This window comes from Schistocerca gregaria, chromosome 3, assembly GCF_023897955.1.
Source record: "Schistocerca gregaria isolate iqSchGreg1 chromosome 3, iqSchGreg1.2, whole genome shotgun sequence".
In the NCBI taxonomy this organism is placed as follows: Eukaryota; Metazoa; Arthropoda; class Insecta; order Orthoptera; family Acrididae; genus Schistocerca; species Schistocerca gregaria.
In genome coordinates, this window is record NC_064922.1 from 886219943 (window position 1) to 886247262 (window position 27320).

The 27320-nt window shown below is 43.5% G+C and overlaps 1 protein-coding gene across 1 annotated transcript in view; it reads right to left on the reverse strand.

The window, feature by feature from the left end:
- The window catches only part of LOC126355654 (neural-cadherin-like), a 184553-nt gene that overhangs the window by 111811 nt on the left and 45422 nt on the right, over positions 1-27320 (reverse strand). Inside the window, exon 4 of the mRNA XM_050006018.1 lies at positions 66-238. Within this exon, the coding sequence (XP_049861975.1) occupies positions 66-238 (173 nt within the window). The remainder of the gene's footprint in view (positions 1-65; positions 239-27320) is intronic.

Sequence of the window (27320 nt, forward strand, 5' to 3'; positions counted from 1 at the left end):
CACTTGTTACGTTATACGCAATGCAAGCTAAGCGACACGCAACTCACAGACCGGTGGCAGCTCACCGCGTACTGGAAGGAGCCATCCTCGTCTTTGTCCCGGGCGGTGACGGTCAGGATGGGCTTCTGCGGCACGCTCTCTGCGTCCGTCTCGTCCACCTCGACAACCCACTCGTCCTTCGTAAACTCGGGCGGTGTGTCGTTGACATCCTTCACCGTAATGGACACAGTGGTGGTTCCTATTCACAAGGATAAATTGTTACTCGTCTGTTCCTGGCAACTTAAAGGCCTGTACAGGGGCTCGACAAAAATGTGGAAACAGTGCAGGATATGTGTGCTTGAACAAAAATGCAGATGCTAGCTAACCCCTGCAGGTTGCGCTGGTGTATCTGACCGTGAACGGCACCTGTGCAATGCCCTCAATACACCGCAAGTGTCTGTCATTATCATACACTACTGGCCATTAAAATTGCTACACCAAGAAGAAATGCAGATGATAAACAGGTATTCATTGGACAAATATATTATACTAGGACGGCCTTGATACGCCTGGGAATTGAGTCAAACAGAGCTTGGATGGCGTGTACAGGTACAGCTGCCCATGCAGCTTCGACACGATACCACAGTTCATCAAGAGTAGTGACTGGCGTATTGTGACTAGCCAGTTGCTCGGCCACCATTGACTAGATGTTTTCAATTGGTGAGAGATCTGGAGAATGTGCTGGCCAGGGCAGCAGTCGAACATTTTCTGTATCCAGAAAGGCCCATACAGCACCTGCAAAATTTTCTCCTCCTTACACGAGGCATCACAACAACCTTTCACCAGGCAACGCCGGTCAACTGCTGTTTGTGTATGAGAAATCGGTTTAAAACTTTCCTCATGTCAGCACGTTGTAGGTGTCGCCACCGGCGCCAACCTTGTGTGAATGCTCTGAAAAGCTAATCATTTTCATATCACAGCATCTTCTTCCTGTCGGTTAAATTTCGCGTCTGTAGCCAGTCATCTTCGTGGTGTAGCAATTTTAATGGACAATAGTGTAAAATGGTTCAAATGGCTCACAGCACTTTGGGACTTAACATCTGAGGTAATCAGTCCCCTAGACTTAGAACTAATTAAACCCTACTAACCTAAGGACGTCACACACATCCATGCCCGAGGCAGGATTCGAACCTGCGACCATAGCACCAGCGCGGTTCTGGACTGAAGCGCCTAGAACCATGTCATTATCATAACAGTGTTCTGTGTAGCTGTGAGTGCATTATGTCGGAGCTAACTGAATTCAAGCGTGGGCAAATAGTTGACGCTCGTATGGTCGGTGCTGCCGTAACCAAGGTATCGATGAGGCCCCACCCCACGACGATCAGGGAGACGTGCTCACTCGTCATACTCCGGTGAATTTACTCGACCACTTGCCCGTCTCTCCAGCACCACTTGTCACTCGACACTCTCCAGTACTACTCCGCACTCGACAATAGGTCTCACTGCCTCCTGCAGCGCTTGACAATCGACTCCTGTCTACTATCGACCTGGGCGTCGGATACTAGCATCTATGTTCGTGGGATCATGGATCCCTTACAGGATGACAGGTGCAAACGTCACAGTAGTACTGAATTCGCACTCTTGAACTCTGCCAACACCAAAACAACACGAAAAGAGCTCCACGATCTGGGAACTGCATGGTGAACTGGAATTCCAAAAACACACACGTCAGTGATACAAATGCTCGTAACCAGGCCCAGATCTATGGGAAGGGGGGGAGGGGGGGAGGGGGGGAGGGCAAACTCGGGTATCCGCCCCGGGTGGCAGTTTCAGAGGCCACCAAATTCATGTTATCGAAGAAAAAAAAACATTGTTTCACGAGGCACCTAGTATCTAGCGCACATTGATCCATCGATTATTCCTATGATTTTGAAACGCATCCCTGTTGGTTTTTGAACTTTTTTGAACACTTTCTGAATTGGTTTCCGAACGAATCATAAGTTGATTTTTGAGTGAGTGCATAGTGTAGTCCTACGTGATCGTGATGTCTCTGCCAGGGAAATCCCCATCGCACCTAGAGTTCAACTTTCCCGCAGACAAAAGGGGACGGGGCTATGAGCTGAGCTGAACAAGCCCGAACGGGTGAGTGCCAACCGCTGATTGTTTATGTGGTTGATTAGCTGCCTAAATGATCAGATTTGTTATAATTACTAGCGAGATTCACATATTCAGACTACCAGAGTGGAAATAAACGAGCGACAGGAATGGCTGTCTGGCTCTGAGCAGTATGGGACTTAACATCTTACGTCATCAGTCCCCTAGAACTAAGTAACCTAAGGACATCACACACATCCATGCCCCAGGCAGGATTCGAACCGACGACCGCAGCAGTCCCGCGGTTGCGGACTGCAGCGCCTAGAACTGCACGACCACCGCGGCCGGCGAGCGACAGGAGTAACAGGTTAGAAAGATTACATATTAATCTTCTCAGTGAATCCAAGAAAATGGAATTTTGGCAGAAAATGTGTTGCCAAATCGCTACACTTACTAAGGGCCAGTCGTACAGTGCTCAGTTAGAAGCCGCTAAAGTTCTGTTCTCGGAATAGTGCGGAAAACACGTTGTACTTGCATGCAAGAACGCATAACCGGAGAATAAACGCGGGATAACTAAACTGGTAATTCTGCAGTGTCGGTGAAGTTAACCGGAGAATAAATTTTGGAAATGGCAGGAATAGTTTCATAATTAGTGGTGACAAGATTGTTTGTTATACGGAAGAATATGACATTCCAATTTTGTACGAAAATTTTGTACTACTTCTTATTGAACCAATGCTTGAGAAACCGGAGCGTATGAACGAAATGTGAAACTACACTCCTGGAAATTGAAATAAGAACACCGTGAACTAAAACTAAATGACTCTACCTTAACTATAAGAATAAGATCCACTGTCTCTGACACTGACACACAAAGACTTGCTTACTTTGCTTGCTTTCACTCTGTGACCTCCTGTGACACCATTTCTTGGGTTTCTCCAAGGATATTCTTAGCCCAGGAAGAGAGGTAAGGCTGATCTCTGGTGTCAGTTCACAAACTATATTTAGGACATCGCTCAGGTGTCTCGCAATTCAAGCTCTGCCATACATGTACTGAACCTGCATCATGGGATTTCTTGTTGACAAAACTGATCCATTCAAAACAAAGTGCAACATTCAGTGAAAACTAAAGAAAAGATGATTTTCACTTGGATAAAACGTTCTTAATCATTACAAAAAAAATTTCACTATTCAGCAATCCGATTTCAGTTGAAGGTTTCCTTTTTCGCACACTTTTTCTATTCTGTACAGGATTTCATCACAGTAGTTGACAACTTTACTCTTAAATGTGTTTTATTTGCACACTTTCTCACGATTTATTCCTGTTTTATTAATTCCTTAGTTCTTATGTTTATAAATTTTTAATCAGTTTTTTCTTATCTACACTCCTGGAAACTGAAATAAGAACACCGTGAATTCATTGTTCCAGGAAGGGGATACTTTATTGACACATTCCTGGGGTCAGATACATCACATGATCACACTGACAGAACCACAGGCACATAGACACAGGCAACAGAGCATGCACAATGTCGGCACTAGTACAGTGTATATCCACCTTTCGCAGCAATGCAGGCTGCTATTCTCCCATGGAGACGATCGTAGAGATGCTGGATGTAGTCCTGTGGAACGGCTTGCCATGCCATTTCCACCTGGCGCCTCAGTTGGACCAGCGTTCGTGCTGGACGTGCAGACCGCGTGAGACGACACTTCATCCAGTCCCAAACATGCTCAATGGGGGACAGATCCGGAGATCTTGCTGGCCAGGGTAGTTGACTTACACCTTCTAGAGCACATTGGGTGGCACGGGATACATGCGGACGTGCATTGTCCTGTTGGAACAGCAAGTTCCCTTGCCGGTCTAGGAATGGTAGAACGATGGGTTCGATGACGGTTTGGATGTACCGTGCACTATTCAGTGTCCCCTCGACGATCACCAGAGGTGTACGACCAGTGTAGGAGATCGCTCCCCACACCATGATGCCGGGTGTTGGCCCTGTGTGCCTCGGTCGTATGCAGTCCTGATTGTGGCGCTCACCTGCACGGCGCCAAAAACGCATACGACCATCATTGGCACGAAGGCAGAAGCGACTCTCATCGCTGAAGACGACACTTCTCCATTCGTCCCTCCATTCACGCCTGTCGCGACACCACTGGAGGCGGGCTGCACGATGTTGTGGCGTGAGCGGAAGACGGCCTAACGGTGTGCGGGACCGTAGCCCAGCTTCATGGAGACGGTTGCGAATGGTCCTCGACGACATCCTAGGAGCAACAGTGTCCCTAATTTGCTGGGAAGTGGCGGTGCGGTCCCCTACGGCACTGCGTAGGATCCTACGCTCTTGGCGTGCATCCGTGTGTCGCTGCGGTCCGGTCCCAGGTCGACGGGCACGTGAACCTTCCGCCGACCACTGGCGACAACATCTATGTATTGTGGAGACCTCACGCCCCACGTGTTGAGCAATTCGGCGATACGTCCACCCGGCCTCCCGCATGCCCACTATACGCCCTCGCTCAAAGTCCGTCAACTGCACATACGGTTCACGTCCACGCTGTCGCGGCATGCTACCAGTGTTAGACTGCGATGGAGCTCCGTATGCCACGGCAAACTGGCTGACACTGACGGCGGCGGTGCAGAAATGCTGCGCAGCTAGCGCCATTCGACGGCCAACACCGCGGCTCCTGGTGTGTCCGCTGTGCCGTGCGTGTGATCATTGCTTGTACAGCCCTCTCGCAGTGTCCGGAGCAAGTATGGTGGGTCTGACACACCGGTGTCAATGTGTTCTTTTTTCCATTTCAAGGAGTGTATTTACTAATATAAAACTTTTTGCTTGTAGTCGGCCTAATGGGCATTTGATATTTGTAGTTTGTGAATTATATTCTGTCGTGTTATCTGTGTAAATGAGGTAGATAAAAACGATCATTTGTGCCAAAACAGTCTCGTTTATTTGGAAAGTGCTACAATTGCTGCTATAACAGAAAGGCATTTTTGGTTTTATCTAGCAGACAGCGACAAAAGAGGCATAATCAAACCGAGAAGCCACACCAGTCTTGGGTACTATTCGTTTCAGTATGAGACATCTTTATTTTTTATGTAGCAAACGTTTGACGAAGTTTGATGAGGTATTACATTCTGTTGCAGAAAGGAAAGCACGTCATGTAAAGCTGCAGCAAGATTAGAAAGAAAAAAATGCTGGGACCTTAGGATTGAAGAAATGTGTTTTGCCTGGCTTGTCTCTTGTTTTATTGGTTCTATGTTTCCTGTATTGAATTTTATATCACACAAAGGAGAAAGCTATTAGCTAGTAGAAAATAAAAGGTGCAAAGTTTCTAGAGAGTTCATATCCTCCTGGTCACAAATAATCTAACCCATTATTAATCTTGAGCTTTTTAAAAGGGGGTTAGGATGTCAAACCGGCGAACTGGAAGCAGCAGAGGCACCACAGGACATTTTAATTTCCAGTGTCCTGAATATATGTTTGATGGCTTGCATTACAAAATATACACGTTTGAATTCCACAGAACAAAATACAATGACATGAAATAGAAGAATGCTGTGTGATGAGGTGGGCACTGCACTTTGATACATTTAAGACCAAATAAAATGTCTTACATTTCCTCGAATACGTATGTTTTATGTACCAAACTCTTCAGAAAGATATATACTACAAAATGAACACAGTTTTGAATTTTTAAAATTTTTTTAACGTACTGTCTCAAATGAGTGAAGCGGAGCTACTATCAAGTTTTTGCCCCAGTTCGGAAATATAGTAGACACGGGGTTGCTCGTAACAGGAAAACGCGGTGCCGAGGTCATAAAATCTGGATGGTGCAATGGGAGTATGTCATTTGGTCGGATGCGTCTTGTTTATCCATATTCCCAAATAGTGGCCGAATTTGCGCCCTAAGACTGAAACATGTCAGATGTTCGGTAATGACTTGGGAAGATACATCGTGTCATTTCATGGGCCCCATGGTTACTCCTCTAAGCTGCATCAATGCCAAGGGTTATGTGACGATTTTGGCTGATCATGTCCATCCCATGACACAATATTTGTTTCCCATTACGACAAGACCTCTGTAATAATCTGTATAGAACTGTTATATCAATTTTCATTTCGTTAGGTATAATTATTAGACAATTTTATTAATTGCCTAACCTTTACCTCGCAGCTTCACCCACCTATGCATTTGTTACATATATTGAACATGGCTTCTCCTCCCCTTCTCTGTGTTCACCGCTTTCTCCCTCTGTCTAACCGCCTGTTCCTCCCCTCTCTCCCTGTATCTTCATCCCCTCCTCCCCCTCTCTTTCTCCATAGCCTCTGCCCCCTCCAGTAGCATCTCCCACCCTCTTCCGCTGACCATATGTTCCTGTCCCTCTCTCTTACCATCTCCACCCCCCCCCCCCCACTTCCTTTTCCATGTGCTTATAACCCTTTTACACCTTTCACCTGCCTCATGCATCTCCCCCTCCTCCCCTCTCTCTGTCCACTGCCTCCACCTTCCCGCTGTGTCCACTGCATCCATCCCCTCTATCCATCTCAACCTGTTCCCAACCATGATTATTGGCATGTTTAGCTCCTCCAATGCAGTTTAATAAAGTAGGCCAATACTGCTTTCACAACACTCCAGTCAGGTGTGGCAGACTGCACAATAGTGGAGTGAAAATCATTTATGTGTCCCTAATGTACAGGCCACCATGAAAAGCAGGTCGATAAAGCAGCCTGACAGTACTTCAACACAATACGCCTCTCGTAAAGGACAATGTCAGGGCCTGGAAAATTGTTTCTTGGCCATCATGTAGGATGCTCAGTGGAGGAAGTTGTTTTGCCAGGCCGATATGGTTCCCACACAAGATGCCTGTTGTGCATGGTAGCCTATATTCCAGTGCTGGAATATAGGCCAGTATCTACATCTACATCTACGTGATTACTCTGCTGTTCAATGAACCACCTTCAAGCTGTCTCTCTACCGTTTGAATGGCACACAAGAAAAAAGAGCACTTACATTTTTCTGTGCGAGCCCTGATTTCTCTTATTGTATCGTGATGATCATTTCTCCCTATGTAAATGGGTGCCAAAAGAATGTTTTCGCAATCGGAGGAGAAAACTGGTGACTGAAATTTCATGAGAAGATCCCGTCGCAACAAAAAAACGCCTTCGTTTTAATGATTGCCACTCCAATTCACGTATCATGTCTGTGGCACTATTTCCCCTATTTCGCGATAATATAAAACATGCTGCCCTTCTTTGTACTCTTTCGATGTCATCCGTCAGTCCCACCTGATTCTGATCCCACACCGAACAGCAATACTCCAGAATAGGGCGGACAAGCGTGATGTGAGCAGTCTCTTTAGTAGACCTGTTGCACCTTCTAAGTGTTCTGCCAATGAACCGCAGTCTTAGGTTTGCTCTACCCACAATATTATCTATGTGTTCGTTCCAATTTAGGTTATTTGCCGTTGTTATCCTAAATATTCGGTTGAATTTACAGCCTTCAGATTCGTATGACTTATCGTGTAATCAAAATTTAGCTGATTTCTTTTAGTACTCATGAGAATAACTTCACACTTTTTTTTATTCAGGGTCAATTGCCACTTTTCGCACCATACAGATATCTAATGTAAATCATTTTTCAAGTTTTTTGATCATCTGCAGACTTTACAAGACGGTAAATGACAGCATCATCTGCAAACAATCTAAGACGGCTACTCAGATTGTCTCCTATGTCGTTAATACAGATCAGGAACAATATAGGGCCCATAACACTTCCTTGGGGAACGCTCGATATTACTTCTGTTTTACTCGATGACTTTCCGTCTATTACTACGAACTGTAACCTTTCTGACAGGAAATCACGAATCCAGTCGCACAACTGAGGCGATACTCCCTAGGCACGCAGTTTTGTTATAAGACGCTTGTGAGGGACGGTGTCGAAAGCCTTATGGAAATCTAGAAATATGGAACCAATTTGATATCCCCTGTCGATAGCACTCATTCCTTCACCTTCATGAGTATAAAGAGCCAGTTGTGTTTCACAGGAACGATATTTTCTGAATCCGTGCTGACTATATGTCAATAAATCGTTTTCTTCGAGGTACTTCAAAACGTTCGAATACAGTATATGTTCCAAAACCCTACTGCAAATCGACGTTAGTGACATAGGACTGTAATTCAGCGGATTACTCCTACCTCCCTTTTTGGGTATTGGTGTTACTTGAGCAATTTTTCAGTCTTCAGGTTCAAAATGGTTCAAATGACTCTGAGCACTATGGGAATTAACATCTGTGGTCATCAGTCCCCGAGAACTTAGACCTACTTAAACCTAACTAACCTAAGGACATCACACACATCCATGCCCGAGGCAGGATTCGAACCTGCGACCGTAACGGTCACGTGGTTCCAGACTGAAGCGCCTAGAACCACACGGCCACACCGGCCTGCCCAGTCTTTAGGTACTGATCTTTCTGTGAGCGAGTGATTGTATATAATTGCTAAATATGGAGCTATTTTGTCAGCATACTCTGAGAGAAACCTGACTCGTGTACAATCTGGACCGGAGGCCTTGACTTTGTTAAGTGACTTAAGCTGCTTCGTTAGTCCGAGGGTATCTACTTCTACGTTTCTCCTCTTGGCAGTTGTTCTTGTTTGGAATTCAGGAATATTTACATCGTCTTCTTTGGTGAAGGAGTTTCGGAAAACCGTGTTTAATCACTCTGCTTTAGTGACACTGTCATCTCTGACTTCACCGTTGTTATCGCGCAGTGAAGGTATTGACTGCGTCTTGCCACTGGTGTGCTTTATGTATGACCAGAATCTCTTTGGGTTTTCTGCCAGATTTCGAGAGAGAATTTCGTTGTGGAAATTATTAAAAGCATCTCGCATAAAAGTATGCGCCATATTTCGAAATTCTGTAAAACTTTGCCAATCTTGGGGATTTTGCATTCTTTTAAATTTGGCATGATTTTTCGTTGCTTCTGCAACAACTATCTGACCCGTTTTGTGTACCATGGGGGATCAGTACCATCACTTATTAATTTATGCGGTATATATCTCTGAATTCCTGTCTTTACTATCTCTTTGGATACATTCTACAACTTTTCTACACTTACATGATCAGATAAGAAGGGTGAAGACTGTCTCTTAAAACGGCGTTAAGAGCATTTTTATCAGCTTTATATATATATATATATATATATATATATATATATATATATATATATATATATATATACGTTGCGTTTGTTTTTGATGGTTGTAGTTCAGCCTAGCACAACTGCCTTGTAGTAGCTAATCCCTGTATTCGTCACAATACTTACTATGTGTCCAGGATTATTTGTTGCTAAAAGATCAAGTATGCTTTCGCAACCATTTACGCTTCGAGTGGGCTCATGAACTAATTGTTCAAAATAATTTTCTGAGAAAGCATTCAGTACAATTTCGGATGACGTTTTATGCCTGCCGGCGGATTTGAGCGTATAATTTTTCCAGCATATCGAGAGTAGATTAAAGTCACCACCGACTGTAACTGTATGAGTGGGGTACTTATTTGAAATGAGACTCAAGGTTTCTTTGAACTGTTCAGCAACTATATCTTCTGAGTCGGGGGGTCGGTAAAACGATTCAGTTAATTGTTTAGTCCGATTGTCAGGTATAACCTCTACCCATACTATTTCGCACGAACTATCTACTTCAATTTCGCTACAAGGCAAACTACCTCTGACAACAATAAATACTCCACCTCAACTGCATTTAATCTGTCCTTTCTGAACACTGTTAGATCGTTCGAAAAAATTTCGGCTGAACTTATTTCCGGCTTTAGCCAGCTCTCTGTACCACAACTATCTGAGCTTCAGTGCTTGGAGCTTTTGTTCTTTTCCAACACAGCTACGACAGTTTACAACTACAATACCAATCATTTCTACAACTTCCTTAGTGTGTTTTACCTGCCCACTTTTAGACGGATGTCCCTTCTGTGGTTCCCTGTGACCCTCTAACCTAAAAAACCGTCCAGTCCCTTCCACATAGCCCCCGCTACCTGTGTAGCCGCCTCCTGTGTGTAGTGGACTCCTGACCTGTTAAGCAGAACCCGTAAACCCACCACCTGATGGTGCAAGTTCAAGGAATCTGCAGCCTCCGTTCCTATCGGAGCTAGGAGGTTATAAATCCCACAGTGCTGATACTGGTGAGGTCTGCTGTTTCTGTGCCTAATTTGGTTGAAGTCCATCCAGGGGTTTGGAATGAGATCTTGGACATACGAACAATCACAGATACACTCTGTTTTATACACACACACACACACACACACACACACACACACACATAGTGCGTTGGAACTATGCGAGATACTTGGTCATGGAAGATGTCAGGACATAGATAAGAAAAAGCTGATTAAATTTTATAAACATAAGAACTAAGGAATTAATAAAACAGGAATAAATCGTGAGAAAGTGTGCAAATAAAACACATTTCAGAGTAAAGTTGTCAACTACTGTGAGGAAATCCTGTACAGAATAGAAAAAGTGTGCCACAAAGGAAACTTTCAACTTAAATCGGATTGCTGAATAGTGAAAATTTTTTTGTAATGATTAAGAACGTTTTATCCAAGTGAAAATCATCTTTTCTTTAGTTTTCACTGAATGTTGCACTTTGTTTTGAATGAATCAGTTTTGTCAACAGGAAATCCCATGATGCAGGTTCAGTACATGTATGACAGAGCTTGAATTGCGAGACACCTGAGCGATGTCCTAAATATAGTTTGTGAACTGACACCACAGATCAGCCTTACCTCTCTTCCAGGGCTAAGAATATCCTTGGAGAAACCCAAGAAATGGTGTCACAGGAGGTCACAGAGTGAAAGCAAGCAAAGTAAGCAAGTCTTTGTGTGTCAGTGCCAGAGACAGTGGATCTTATTCTTATAGTTAAGGTAGAGTCATTTAGTTCCTGCACAAGATGTTGACTGTAACACATCTGAGAAAGCTTTCATCTACCGTAAGTACTAAGAAATTAAAATTGTCGATCTGTCTGACTGTTTGACCGCCTTTGTACATTAAAATTTCGTATTTACAAGAGTTCTGTGTCAGCAGTTGTAGTTATTACGTTTTTTGGCAGTTAAACGTTAATCTCTGAAAGCTACTTGTTGATAATACCAAACAGTCTGCCAACTAGCAGATTTATATTATATCAACCAATCGAGTAGCAAATTTATATTTCATACCACAACTTTTAGAATTATATTATCTAAAAACAGACTTTTTTAAAATCATCTGTCATGTTTAATGACAGATTGTTGATATACATCAAGAAAACCAATGGACGTGAAGCAGAACCTTGTGGGACCCTGCACTTTACATGACGTCAGTCAACTTCTGATCTCTTCTCCGTTTGTTGACAATGGAGGACAGCCGTCTGCTCCCTACTTTCCATATATAAAGTGAACCATTTACAAGCTTTTTTACTTACTTACGCAAAAATATTTCATGGCCCACACAATAAAATGCTCTTGTTAAATCTCAGAATATATCTAGCGCCCTCAACCTATCATTTATTCCTGCTAGTGCTTCACACACGAAAGAAAAATAGCATTACAGAAGCCTATTATTATGACAGAATTAGTTGATTTTCAAGTGATTCTTCGAATTGATCACTTGACACTGTCAAATAAGGGGACAAACTGATTTCTTCAAAACTGCAATGGAGATCGAAATCAGGTGAAGTTGCTACCATATAAATTTTTGTCTAACGGTCTACGTATACATAAGTACGGCACAAGCCTCCTAATGGTCTGCAGTCGTACTTCTGGTACCAATATCCCCCCCCCCCCCCCCCCCCCCAATTCCCGCTCTACTATTTAGTTGCAATTTCATTCATAGTGATACGACCGTCTTCTTCAATGAGCTCGACTCTCGACTTTTGAATCTCTGAATCTACTTATGCAGATAATTTATAGAGAGAGTGGCTAATGAGGTACGTTTTCAGTTGTCTCTTGAATTGATAGGGGCCTCCAATTTTTTGCTGGATTCCAGATGAGAGACTGTTGAATATCATTTCACTAGAGTACATAGTCCCATTTTGAACCCTGGAGAAGGAGGGCAAGTACAGATGATAATTTTTTTTTTGGTGTCTTCTATTGTGACTGTGTTTATCACACATCAGTTGAAACTGATTGTTATTAACAGCAACGACAACCATTAAGGAATAAATGTAGTGAAAAGTGAGTGTAAGATTCGGGAAAAGAATTCTGTAACATGTAGTGTTATTTATTTTAGATAATATTCTTATTGGTCACTTCTGCTCAACAAACACTTCATTTACTGTAGGTACACTACCCTAGAAGATAATTCCATAAATCATATTAGATGTACTTTTTGCTGCAATGGATCCACAGTGAAGAGATCTTCCAGTATGTAGAACATGCCAGAAAACAAGAATACATAATATATAAAAGAAAAACAGATATGCTACTATACCTTCACAGACTCAAGTAACAGGGCCCTTATGGATGTGGAATAAGTAAAAAAAACCTTATCACATTTTCATTTAAAAAGTGCTAAAGAACTTGTCACAAAACACGTAAATCTTCAATACAATGAGGTGCATATGACAATTCTTAGGGTATTGTAGCTATGCAACAACAGAAAGAAAAATTATTTTACAGCACTTACTTATAGTGATCACGTTACTACACTGAACATGTACAGAAATCAAATTGTGTGTGATGATCACATTATTTGATTTATTAGTGACATACACACACCAGTTGCTTCTACTAAGAAAGTCTTCAATAGAACAGAAAGAGTTGGCACCAATAAATCCCTTAGGCTCGTCTTAAACTGAACTTCATTAGTAGTTAAACTGTTTATGACTGCTGGCAAGTTCCTGAGTCATGGACACCTTTCTTGATAAAAGTTAGTGACTTTAAATCTTTGTTAAGCTTATCATTTTTTCTAGCAAAGATTCCATGAATTGAGCTGTTGATCTGGAAAAAAAGAGATATGTATGTGCAAGAAGTTGAAGCTATTGCACGAACTACGACAACGCAAACAGAGGCCGGTAAGCTCACTCAAATTCCGACTTAGGCGCAGAGAAGGAGACGTGGTGCCTGTATTTGCCAAAATTAAGCACCTTGTAACGTCTAAGGTTGCTAAGAGGATCAAGCATCTTTCCAGTATGGCCCTGGTAAGGGAAAAGATCCGTGAGATGCAGCATAGACTGAACGTCACCTGCGCCTGCATCTGGACTTGGCAAACAACTTAGCACCAGACGAATGGGACAGGATGGACGATACCTCATGGTCGCTGGCAGCATGCATCAAACACAATGCTACATCTCAACAACCTGGGAAATTTGCGGGGTGGTAAATCTGAGTGGTCGCACTCTTGGACGATACCACTTTAAAAGTACTCGGAAGAGACCTCAACTTTGCAGTCACTTCCGCAGACCTACCGGTTTCCAGCTTCATCAGCTCTGAGGAGCAGGTGGTCAACACTCCACCATCAAATGTTGCAGAAGAGACTCAGAGAAGAGACGTATAGGGCACTCACCAGAGCCAGAGCATCCAATCCAAATATCTCAAAAAGACGAGAGGAGTTTGCGGAAAGATGAAAACGTAGTGGTGTTACCAGGGGATGAGGGGAACTGAACTGTAGGACTGGTGAAGACCGACTATGATCAGAAGATCTGTCAATGTTTAGAGGACCCTGCTTACAATCAGCTAGAGATAACCCCACCAACGGAGTGGACAGGAAAACCAGGGTTCTTCCTAACGTAGCAGGATGGCCTGAGAAGGTTGTCAAGCAACTGACAGATAAGGCACCAACACCACTCTGACAAGGTCCATAAAGAGGGTATACCGCCCCATTCAATTGTAAGCAATATTGGTGCGGCCACCTACCATATGGCCAAGGATACTAAGAAGATGTTAGCACTAGATGTGGGAAAGTGTGTCCACCACATCCGCAGCTCCTCGAACTTTGTGGAACGTCTCAAAAACCTACGAATCTCGAACACAGACATCATGGCCAGTTTTGATGTTTCATCTCTGTTTACGAGAGTAACACTTCAGAGCACACTAAAATCGGCGAGAGATTTTATGGAGTTCTGCTGAACCTTTTCAAGCATATTTTAACTTCAACTTACTTCGTATGTGGAGGCCTATTTTATGAAGAGACCGAAGGAGTAACGATGGGTAGCCGCTTATCTCCCGTGGTGGCGTATCTGTTTATGGAGCGAATCGAGGATGAGGCACTTACGACTGCTGCCTACCAGCTGACCTGTTTCTTCAGTTGTGTTGACGACACATTCGTCATTTGGCCAGATGGTCGGAAAAGACTGGAAGAGTTCCTTGACCATCTGAACACGAGACACCCCAACATTAAATTCACAATGGAACTAGAGAATGTTGGTCAACTTCCATTCCTGTAAATCCTTGTGAAAAGGAAGACAGACGGCAAATTAGGCCACAGTGTGTATAGGAAAGCCACACACACGTACTTGTATCTACAGGCTGACAGCTGCCGTTATCCAGTGGAGAAGAACAACGGGGTACTGGTGCAGAGAGCACTTGTACACCGAGCCAAGACACTGTCCGACGCAGACAGCTTGGCAGCAGAGTTATAACATTTACAGAAAGTGTTTACAGGCAATAGGTACTCAAACAGGGTCATACGCAAACGCTAGATCCCGCCTGACGACCTGATATAATGGGAGAAGAACAAGAAGGAGAAGTCAGGAGGATAGCCTTTCTGCCGCATTCAGGGCCTATGTCTGCTAATATTAGCAGGATCCTGAAAAGACACAAAATCAGAAGTGTGTTCTGCCCGCCTCAGAAGAGGAGGGTGCTCCGTGCAGTGGTCAAAGATTATCTGGAGTTAAGGAAACCTGGTATCAACCATATACCTTATGAATGTAGTATGTCTTACATCGGCCAAACCACCAGAACGATTGAAATAAGATTTAGAGAACACCAAAGATATACCAGTATACGACGGGCCACTAAATCAGCAGTAGCAGAACATTGCCTGAAACTTGAACACGACATGCTTTATGACAAAACCAGGATCCTGGCCCAGACCCCCAGATTTTGGGATTCTGTGATTACTGAATCTATAGACATGAAGATGATAGAAAACCTGATCAACCGGGAAGTAGGATACCAGATCAGTACCAGATCAGTACGGCAGGGAATCCCGCTTTAGAATTACTAAACAAGCAACGGAAAATAGTTCGCTTCTCCAGTAACGAACCACAGACAGCAAGGGGCGTAATTAACGGGATCGAATTTCTTAAGGAACACCAGGCGGCAAATACCTCTTCGGGAGACAACTTCAGCGCTCTCAGACAAGAGAAGGAACAACATCAACTACCCGAAACCTCGGGCACCACACATCATAGGAGCACACACAGTACTGAACTCCAGACTGCCGCCACCGCCACGAGATATTGCTGTGGCGTGCACGGACAGAATATACAATACCCACAGCAGCCTGATTCGGCAGACAGTTCACCTTGTAGGGGCATACCGAACCCATAAGGCCAGGAGAATCATACGGGCACGATAGGAACCGGAGCGGTCGCCAACAGCATAAGAAAGGGCTGCAGCGTGTCGATAGTGCTGGAAATGCGCCTGGTGTGCGTGGACCAATTAGGGAACACCTTGGCACGTCAGCCACAGGGGAAAACGGCGGAAACGGGCGCGGACGGAAGACGGAACGTCTAGAGATAAATAGCACCGCCAGGAACGGCAGCAGCGGGCGCGGACGGCATAGGGAACACCAAACGCCGGCCAAAATGTGGGACTCGCTCAACTCGTCAACCAGTCGCAGGGAACACCTAATGAAGATGCCGACTGACGACGTCGGAATATTATGTTGGGTAGACGCAGCCCACCGGCAATACTTCCGATTCCATTGACAAGTGATATGCACAGATGAGCCAAAGAAACTGGTCCACATGTCTAACATCGTGTAGGGCCCCAAAAACTGGGTCAAATGGCTCTGAGCGCTTTGGAACTCAGCTTCTGAGGTCATCAGCCCCCTAGAACTTAGAACTAGTTAAACCTAACTAACCTAAGGACATCACAAACATCCATGCCAGAGGCAGGATTCGAACCTGCGACCGTAGCGCTCGCGCGCTTCTAGCCTGTAGCTCCTAGAACCGCTTGGCCACTCCGGCCGACTGTAGGGTCTCTGCGAGCACGCAGAAGTGTCGCAACATGACGGGGCATGGACTCGACTAAAGTCTGAAATAGTGCTGGAGAGAACTGACAGCATGAATCCTGCAGGTATATCCGTAAATCCGTAAGAGTACGAGGGGGGTGGAGATTTTTTCCGAACAGCGCGTTGCAAGGCATCCCAGATACGCTCCATAATGTTCATGTCTGGGGAGTTTAGTGCCCAGCGGAAGTGTTTAAACTCAGAAGAGTGTTTCTGGAGCCACTCTATAGCAATTCTGCTGGAGTTGCCCAAATCCGTCGGAATGCACAAAGGACAGGGATCTCAGATACGGTTCTTGCATACGTGTCACGTGCCAGAGTCGTATGTAGACGTATTGCACACGCCCCACAACATTACAGAGCCTCCACCATCTTCAACAGTCCCCTGCTTACATGTAGAGTCCATGGATTCATGAGGTTGTCTCCATACCCGTACACGTCCATCCGCTCGATACAGTTTGAAACGAGACTTGTCCGACCATCCAACATGTATCCAGTCATCAACAGTCCAGTGTCGGTGTTAAGGGGCCCAGGCGATCCGTACAGCTTTGTGTCCGTACAGCTTTGTGTCGTGCAGTCATCAAGGGTACACGAGTGGGCCTTTGTCTCCGAAAGCCCATTTCGAAGATGTTTCGTTGAATGTTTCGCATGCTGACACTTGTTGATGGGCAGCATTGAAATCCGCAGCAATTTGCGGAAGGGTTGTACTTCTGTCACGTTAAACGATTCTCTTCAGCCGTAGTTGGTCCCGTTCTTGGAGGATCTTTTCCGGCCGCAGCGATGTCTGTGATTTGATGTTTTACCGGATTCCTGATATTCACGGTACACTTGTGAAATGATCATACGGGAAAATCCCCACTTCATCGCTACCTCGGAGATGGAGTGTCCCACCGCCCGTGCGCCGACTATAACATCATGTTCAAACTCACTTAAAACTTGATAACCTGCCACCGTGGCAGCGGTAACCGATCTAACAACTGCGCCAGATGCTTGTCTTATATAGACGTTGCTGATCGCAGCACCTTATTTTACCTGTTTACATATCTTTGTATTTGAATACGCATGCCTATACCAGTTTCTTTGACGCATCAGTGTATATATTTAACGACAAATACCATTCAAAAACAAATATGTTAGGAAGCAGTGTTTGGTATCTCTAATCCGCTGAACAGGTCTACAGGCTGTTCTTGAATTCAAACCACAAATTATTCTCATTACAAAACTTTAGGTTGCTTGATGAGTTATCCCAAAAAATTATACTGTATGACATTATGAAATGAAAGTAGCAGGCGTGGTAGATGTTTTATTTTTATATCACCTGTGTCTGACAATATTTGCATTCCAAATAGAGATTTGTTTAGGCATTTCAGTTTTCAAGCTGTAGTCCCAAGAATTTAACACTATCATTTATTTCTATCAGTTTGTCATCGTATATTAGGCATATGCTTACGGCAAATTTTGTACCTGCTCTTAACTGCATGTAACATGTTTTTTTCGAAATTTAGTGACAAATATTTGGATGGAAAATATTTATTAATGTGCGTGAAAAATTCATTAATTTATATTTCTATGAATATACTTGATCTGCTATTTACTGCAATGTTTGTATCAGATGAAAACAAAACAATATGAAAAGTCATTGATATACACAGGAAATAGTAAGAGCCCTTAAAATGGAATCTTGTGGGACACGACATGTAATTAATTACCACTTGGATGATACATGATATCTTGTTGCATGTCACTTTGCCAATGACATCCTTTGATTACCTTCAGAGATATAGGATCCGAACCAATTTTGAGCCAATATAACAGGGAATGAACTAAGCAAAGTAACCCAACACTCTTTGTCGTTAGGTCAACACTATGAGAGATGCGTCTAAGGGCATAACAGGCAGAATAAAGCCTCCTGATTAGTTTCTCCGTGTGTTGACTACACTTTAATATGTTATCGAGTAGAATCCCAAGCAATTTTACACACTGTGTTTCATTCAGTGTATGACCGTTAATGTCTACTTCTGGCGTTAAAAAGTCACTATTAGCTGTCTGAAAAAGTGTAATACGTACACTATGTAATCAAAAGTATCCGGACACCTGGCTGAAAATGACGCACAAGTCCATGGCACCCTCCATCGATAATTCTGGAATTCAATATGGTGTTGGCCCACCCTTAGCCTTGATGACAGCTTCCACTCTCGAAGGCATACGTTCAATCATGTGCTGGAAGGTTTCTTGCGGAATGGGAGCCCATTCTTCACGGAGTGCTGCACTGAGGAGAAGTATCGATGTCGGTCGGTGACGCCTGACAGGAAGTCGGCGTTTCAAAATATCCCAAAGGTGTTCTATAGGATTCAGGTAAGGACTCTGTGCAGGTTCGTTCATTACAGGGATGTTCGTATAACCACTCTGCTATAGGCCGTGCATTATCAACAGGTGCTCGATCGTGTTGAAAGATGCAATCGCCACCCCCGAATCGCTCTTAAACAATGGGAAGCAAGAAGTTGCTTAAAACATCTGTGTAGGCCTGTGCTGTGATAGTGCCACGCAAAACAACAAGGGGTGCAATAACCCCCTCCAAGAAAAACACGACCACACCAGAATACCACCGCCACCGAAAAAAAGGTTCAAATGTCTAAGCACTATGGGACTTAACGTCTGAGGTCATCAGTCCCCTAGACTTAGAACTACGTAAACCTAACTAACCCAAGGACAGCACACACATCCATGCCCGAGGCAGGATTTGAACCTGCGACCGCAGCAGCCGCGTGGTTCCGGACTGAAGCGCCTAGAACCGCTCGGGCACAACGGTCGGCAACCGCCACTGAATTTTACTATTGGCACTACAAACGCTGACAGATGACGTTCACCGGGCATTCTCCATACCCACAACCTGCCATTGGATCGCCACATTGTGTACCGTGATTCGTCACTTCAAACAACGTTTTTCCACTGTTGAGTCGTCCAAAGTTTACGCTCCTTACACAAAGAGAGGCGTCGTTTGGCATTTACCGGCGTGATGTGTGGCTTATGAGCAGCCGCTCGACCATGAAATCCAAGTTTTCTCACCACACGCCTAACTGTCATAACACTTGCAGGGGATCCTGATGCAATCTGGAATTCCTGTGAGATGGTCTGGATAAATGTCTGCCTGTTACACATTCCGACCCTCTTCAAACGTTGGCACCTCTGTCAGTCAGGAGACGAGGTCGGCCAATACGATTTTGTGCTGTACATGTTCCTTCACGTTTCCACTTCACTATCACACCGGAAACAGTGGATCTAGTGATGTTTAGGAGTGTGAAAATCTCGCTTACAGACGTATGACATAAATGACACCCAATCGTCTGACCATGTTCGAAGTCCGTGAGTTCCGCGGAGTGCCCCATTCTGCTCTCTCACGACGTCTAATGACTACTGAGGTCGCTGATATGGAGTACCTGGCAGTAGGTGGCAGCACAATGCACCTAATATGAAAAACGTATGTTTTCGGGGGTGTCCGGATACTTTTGATCACATAGTGTATCTCTGTGACATTAACACTTAAAATTGTTGGCTGTAATTCACTTGAAGTCCTGTTCCACTATCATTTGAGCTGTGTATACTAGGGTTCAGTTCGGACTATAGATTTGTACGCATATGTCATCAGCAGACACTGCTGTTTTTGAATTTCCCTTTAAAGTAACTGGAAACGAGAGTGGGCCACATGTTATGTTACCCCATTCCGAGACTATTTTCATGCATGGGGTACGCTCTGTTAATGAGCTGCTATGGAGATAAGATTCCATCCCAGCAAGAGGAATGCTATTAATGCTATAACATTTTAATTTGCTATCAATTTATGACAGACACAATGAAAATCTTTGTCAAGGTTATAGAATATATCAACAACGATTCCCAGTTAACAAATAGATATCAGTTTTGAAAAAAATATGAAGTGCAGACTTCTCACCAAGGATACATTACTTTAACTTTGACAAGATACAGCACGTTTATGTGGACCGTGTTCAGAAAGACTATTATGGCAGGTACGTGTGTTCTACATTTGGTTTGGTCATATTTGACGCAAATGTATTATTGATCCTTCGATGCACACTTTTTTTCTTCTGTGAAATAACTGAAACCGGGGAGAGATGGCACAAACATGTTTTTTTTTTTTTTAAATATTTAAGAGCCATGGACAGTCACCTACGAAGAGCTTTATCGATATTAATTTCCCTTAGATCCCAGTACACGGCCACCTCTTTCGACGAATATTCATGTTATATACCATGTCTTTATGTTGCGTGTCGTCACAAATTTAGGTCAGAATTTAATTCGGCACGGCATCTCTGTCGTTGATGTGCATGTGCCACGAGAGTAAAATTCTCGGTTCATGTAACGTATTTCCGTTGTTTGCTGGAGATTGTACTGCGCGAGCTGAGGTGTGTAATAACTTACACGATAAAGTTTGTTAGGGGCGGCTGCTGCGTAAAGCCACGCTTATACAGAACATCGTGAAGTCTGATTTATCGTTTCCAGACTCCCGCTCCAGCGCATTGTGATCTGATGTACCGAACCTGGCCGAGAGCTCAAAAATTAACTTGCCTGTCTGCTACTTCGAAGCGCGTAATCCAGTAGAAAGTTGGTGGACGCACAGAATTAGTTGCAAAACGTCAAACTTTTACGCTTGTGTTTGTCATTCAGCCGACTGGAACATCTCTTTCGTGAAATTAACTATAGAATTGTTTATTAAAAAGTGGATCACACATCAAACAGTAAACAAGATTTCCAATTGATGTAATGTGATTTTGAGTTGATTATGTACAAAATATCTACACAGATGTAAGCGAATTCCACAGAAAAAATTTCGTAGGTTGTTCAGGGACGTTAACTGAATATTTCAATATAATGGGGACACGTTCTTCGTTGGCTCAATGGATGCAGAGTGATAATGGTTAACAGCGTGAGGGCGCTGTAACAAGTGGGTGGGGGGGGGGGGGGGGTTGTGGGAGGGGGGGAGGGGAACGCTTGATATTCGGTTCCTGTTTGAGCTAAGAAAATGGGGTACAAAATGTTTGGTTTAGCCCTGACCAGTTGCCAGTTGTGCAGCCATTCTTACATATATCTTACTGTAACTGTGTTACAGTTCACTAAGCAAGGTTTTAGCGACGAATCGGAGCCGACACTCAAGGTAGATTGTGCGAATAGGTTAATTGGTTTCGCAAAAGATTTTAATGGGGCTGAAATTAATGGTCAGCTAATGGCACCATTTGTAAGTGCACCGTTCAGCCGGCCGAAGTGGCCGAGCGGTTCTGGGCGCTGCAGTCTGGAGCCGAGCGACCGCTGCGGTCGCAGGTTCGAATCCTTCCTCGGGCATGGATGTGTGTGATGTCCTTAGGTTAGTTAGGTTTAAGTAGTTCTATGTTCTAGGGGACTGATGACCGCAGAAGTTAAGTCGCATAGTGCTCACAGCCATTTGAACCATTTTTTGCACCGTTCAGATTCTACGTGCAAAAAGTCACCCTCGTTCGGGTTTTACGTGCGAAAAGTGTCACCCTTAAATTTCTCGGTACTGGAGCGAGACTGTTGACTGAAAGTTGATTGAACCATGTAACACACCTCGTTTTAACCGTTTGAAAAAATCTTGCTTCGTTTGAATTTTATGCGCAAAAACACGTTTTGCTGGGAGGATTTTAAAGCACGCCGCTGCTGTACTTAAACGTGTACAAAATGGTTCAAACATTGTACGAAGGTAGATAACTGGATAACGGGAAAACGAAATTTTTCGTATGCAGTACTCTTCATCCGTTGCCAAGATACGATGATTTAAAATCGAGCTGAATGTTGCTCGTAAAACCCGTGCATGGAAACGGTTTAAAGCGAATCAAAAAAAAAAAATAAATAAATAAATAAATAAATAAAATAAAATAAATAAATAAATAAATAAAATAAAAAAATACATTCTTAGAAAAAACTGACAATTCGCTTTCCGAAATCTAGTTCCGTTCGTATTTTGCTTCAAAAAAACACGTTTCTTTTGAGGCTTTTTTAAATTTGCGCCGCTCGTACGTTTCAAACTAGCGCGAATCCGCTAAAATTTTGCAAGACAAATATCGTACATGTAATTCATGGTCATCCTGTTGTTCTGTGGAAGCTTTATCCGTTGTCACGATATAAACGACATGGTACGAAATACAATAAAAAATCCTGTACTGGATCAGTTGTCACCTGAGTCAACAAAAATCTACATCGGTTGTCAAGCTATGGCGATCTGATGTCAAAATTATAGTAGAGTAAAATTTGGGACCCAGAGTGAAATAGCCTACTGTCATAGCACAAACAAGACGAATATATCCTGAACAATTACCGATGTAAAAGAAGAAAACTAGCTTTTCGACTTACCTTGCACCTTCAACGACATTTAAATCAAAACATTTTGACATATTCGCTCTTTTTTTGCAAGTTAACCCCACTTACCTAACGCATTGAGCTCTCTTAGCTGCGAGATATTGGCACACCTGCATCTTGCAATTTATAGGTTAAAGGCCCTGATCCTGTGCCTAAAATCCAGAAGACTCGGTAGCAATAGTAAAAATGACATGCTAGCATGTGTCATGTTCAAAAAATGGTTAAAATGACCTTGAGCACTATGGGACTTAACATCTGCGGTCATCAGTTCCATAGAGCGTAGAACTACTTAAACTTAACTAACCCTAGGACATCACACAGATCCATGCCCAAGGCAGTAGAACCCGCGACCGTAGCCGTCGCGCGGTTCTAGACTGAAGCGCCTAGAACCGATCGGTCACAGCGTCCGGCCATGTGTCATGCTATGTGACAAGGCACCGTGCATCTGTTACCTTACTTAACACGAAACGTTATATTACATGTCGTAGGTACTAAGATGTTCTGATTTAAATACGAGGGTAACTGCAAAACTTAGGTCTCCTATTTCTTTATAAGTACATAGACCTGTTTATTTCTACATGGTTTACATCAGTTTACAGCTTGAACATTTAGCTATTTTTCGACATAATCACCATTTCTTTCGATGCATTTTTGTGGACGCTATGGAAGATTTTGTATGGCCATGTCATACCAGCTCCGCGCCATGCTATTCAGAAAGTTTGAACCGCTTCTTTCACCTCGTCGTCAGAGCTGAAACGCTGGTACCACAATTAACGCTGACAGGTACTGAGAGACTCTGAAAAAACTCAAACGGGCAATTCAGAACAGGAGAAGAGTAATGTTGAACAAGGGTGTACACATTCTCCATGACCACGCTCGCCCACACATCGCTCGGCAAACCGTTGCTCTCCTGCAACAGTTTCAGTGGAACATAATCAGCCACCCACACTATAGCCCAGTGACTATCACCTGTTCCCTAGGTTAAAAGACCATTTGGCTGGAAAGCGATTCAGCTCCTAGGACGAGGTGAAGGAAGAGGTTCGTAACTTTCTGAACAGCGTGGCGGTGAGCTGGTATGACATGGGCATACAAAAAACTGCCACAGCGTCTACAAAAGTGCATCGACAGAAATGGTGATTATGTCGAAAAATAGCTAAATGCGCAAGCTGTAAACTGATGTAAATCATTGTAGAAATAAACATGTCTATGTACGTATAAAAAAATAGGAGACCTTACTTTTGGGATTACCCTCGTATCTTTGAAGCTACCCGATAAGTTGAAAGGCTAGCTGACTTCTTTTACGTCCCTGACTCTGCCGAGGACATATTTTCCATTTTTTGTGCTATGATAAGAGCATTTCTCATTCTGGTTGGATCAGTTACCTCTATTTTAGTGAAAATGACTTCACAATATTGAAAGAACTTTTAGTACGCAGTTACTCAAATGAACAACTCAAAACAGTAATGCAACAATCCTTAGATAAAACACAGCGCTGGATGAATAACTCAGGATAGCGTCATTGTGCTGCTATTCCATTGTATTCAGGTTAATGTCGGCCAGTTCTTCAACAGCAAATCTATCCACACTGCTGTGTGTCACTGTTAATGTACAACTACAGTCCATGTCACGTAGGATGGCGCTTCCGCGCATAGAGATGGGGCGTTAAGGAAGTGTGAGGGAAGAGAACCGCTCATGTGTGGCAGCAGAGAGCGGGCAAACAAAGTCCATGTTGCTGAAGTGCGTTGCTGAATACAACAGTCAGGCTCATTTACCTATGTACATCGCATTATAAGTTCAAATCTATGAGGAAATAGTAAACACTAAACCCAATTTCGATCAGTCGTCATGAGAGAACTGTTATTTCACTTCCTGACGACGATGCGTCTACTACTTCACAGATCTACTCTGTGTAATGTCGGGAGGCGAGAACAGCTGACATAGCTTTTTGAAGACATGGAGTACAATTTTTTTTTCAAAATAACAATTGTCCGACGACGAGATCATTGAAACTGCTTGCAGTAATTATCATTTATTACGATTTGAACTGCATTTTAAGTAAAAATTTAATATACTACAAAATCAACTTTAAACGCAAACCGAACTCATTATATCTGCTTGACAACTGCTTCTACTCAATAGAAGTTTTAAAAACGTGTAAGGTGTGTGTGTGTGTGTGTGTGTGTGTGTGTGTGTTTGGATGTGTTTAACTGTAGTTCAGTGTAATCACGGCGCCTAAAAATGAATTAGTGTTAGATCAAGACTAATGTAAAACACTATCGTAAAAATTGTTGTCATATTTTTGACTGTTAATGCGCATTGTGAGTGCAAACTAACTCGTTAGACCGCATTTATAATCCATTTAAAATGCAAACAATTAAGCATCTTCTGCGAATAACACCTGGGAATTCAGACGGATAACATCTAAAACCACCGATGTCTCGACAAGTAAACGTTAGGGTTATTTTAGGGCCTTATCCAGTTCGTGTCTTGAAAATAACAGGGGTTTACATATGGAAATATCGGACTTCTGACGAATTTATTCACATTCTCGCGTGTTATTAGACCGTACACCATGATGGAAGAAGCTTCACGTCTCCTTGAACAATACGTTGAACATTATAGTCTGCATAATTGAACTGATACAAAGTCCTAATCAAAAAGACTAGGAAGTTCTCATTATTATTATGTATGCAACTGTCTTGTTGACAAACACATTTTTAACCATGAGTCTTTAAAACTAAAAAATATTATTACTCTGCCCTAAAGTCTGTACCTAATACCATCTATTTGAATCTGTTCCCGAACAATCTGAGTGTAAATTTACGATGATAGGTTCAAAGCTTACACTATGTTATCAAAAGTATCCGGACACCCATAACAACATACATTTTCTATATTAGGTGCATTGTGTTGCCACCTACCACCAGGTACTCCATATCAGCGACCTCAGTAGTCATTAGACGTCGTGAGAGAGCAGAATGGGGCGGTCCACGGAACTCACGGACTTCGAAGGTGGTGAGGTGATTGGGTGTCACTTATGTCGTACGTCTACACGCGAGATTTCCACACTCCTGATCATCCTTAGATGCGGTGTTTCCGATGTGATAGTGAAGTGGAAACGTGAAGGGACACCTACAGCACAAAATTGTACAGGCCGACCTCGTCTGTTCACTGACAGAGACCGCCGACAGTTGAAGAGGATCGTAATGTGTAATAGGCAGACATCTATCCAGACCACCACGCAGGAATTGCAAACTGCATCAGGATCCACTGCAAGTACTGTGACAGTTAGGCGGGAGGTGAGAAAACTTGAATTTCATAGTCGAGCGGCTGCTCACAAGCAACACATCACGTCGGCAAAAGCCGAACGACCCCTCTCTTGGTGTAAGGAGCGTAAACATTGTACGACTGGGAAAACGGTGTGTGGAGTGAAGAATCACAGTACACAATGTGGGTATGGCGAATGCCCGATGAACGTCATATGCCAGCGCGTGTAATGCCAACAGTAAAATTCGGTAAGGTGGTATTCTGGTGTGGTCGTGTTTTTCATGGAGGGGCTTGTACCCCTTGTTGTTTAGCGTGGCACTATCACAGCGCAGGCCTACACCGATGTTTTAAGCACCTTCTTGCCTCCCACTGTTGAACAGCTATTCGGGGATGGCGATTGCATCTTTCAACACGATCGAGCACCTGTTCATAATGCACGGCCTCTGACGGAGTGGTTACACGACAATAATCTCCCTGTAATGGACTGGCCTGCACAGAGTCTCACCTGAATTCTATAGAACACCTTTGGGGTGTTTTGGAACGCCGGCTTTACGTCATTCCTCACCGACCGACATTGATACTTCTCCTCAGTGCAGCACTCCGTGAAGAATGGGTTGCCATTCGCCAAGAAACCTTCCAGCACCGGATTGAACGTATGCCTGCGAGAGTGAAAGCTGACATCAAGGGTGGGCCAACACCATTTTGAATTCCAACATTACCGATGGAGGGCGCCACGAACTTGTACGTCATTTTCAGCCAGATGCCCGGATACTTTTGATCACATAGTGTATATCCATCATCACTTCCATGTCAAATTCTTCTTCCTGAAGCTTTTCAGCTTGTCGCACAGACTGTGCCCGCGCTGCATGTGGAACATTGTCTATTGCTTCATGCACAAGCGATTCAGTGTATGTTATCTTGAATGTTTAGTTTTGGTCTCCCACAAAGCCTTAACCTTTTGCCGAAATTAATTCTATGGGGCTACACTGACAGTGACACGTGGATAAACGCAAAACTGTCTGACGCCTTTTATGTGGAAGGAAGTCAAGTTTGTACTTTCTGCCACGCGACATATATAAATTAACAAGCTGCAGGAGATTGACACGCGTCTGGTTTATACTGTGCTTATTATTTTTAGTTTTAATCCAGGGAAATATATTCGCTTTTCTGGTGATTGTACTTGTTTTTTTTTTTTCTCTGTAAAAGTTGATCTATAAATGGTAATGACCGACTTCGAAGCAAGGTATGGCAAGAATTGTGAATCATGACACGAAACTGACAGCGTTCATTTCCGAATGGTAGTCACTCCTGTTTTTCTAATACGTAAATACCAGTTTCTTCCCAGAAACAAAACCAGAAGTAGAGTCACTGTTCTGAATAAT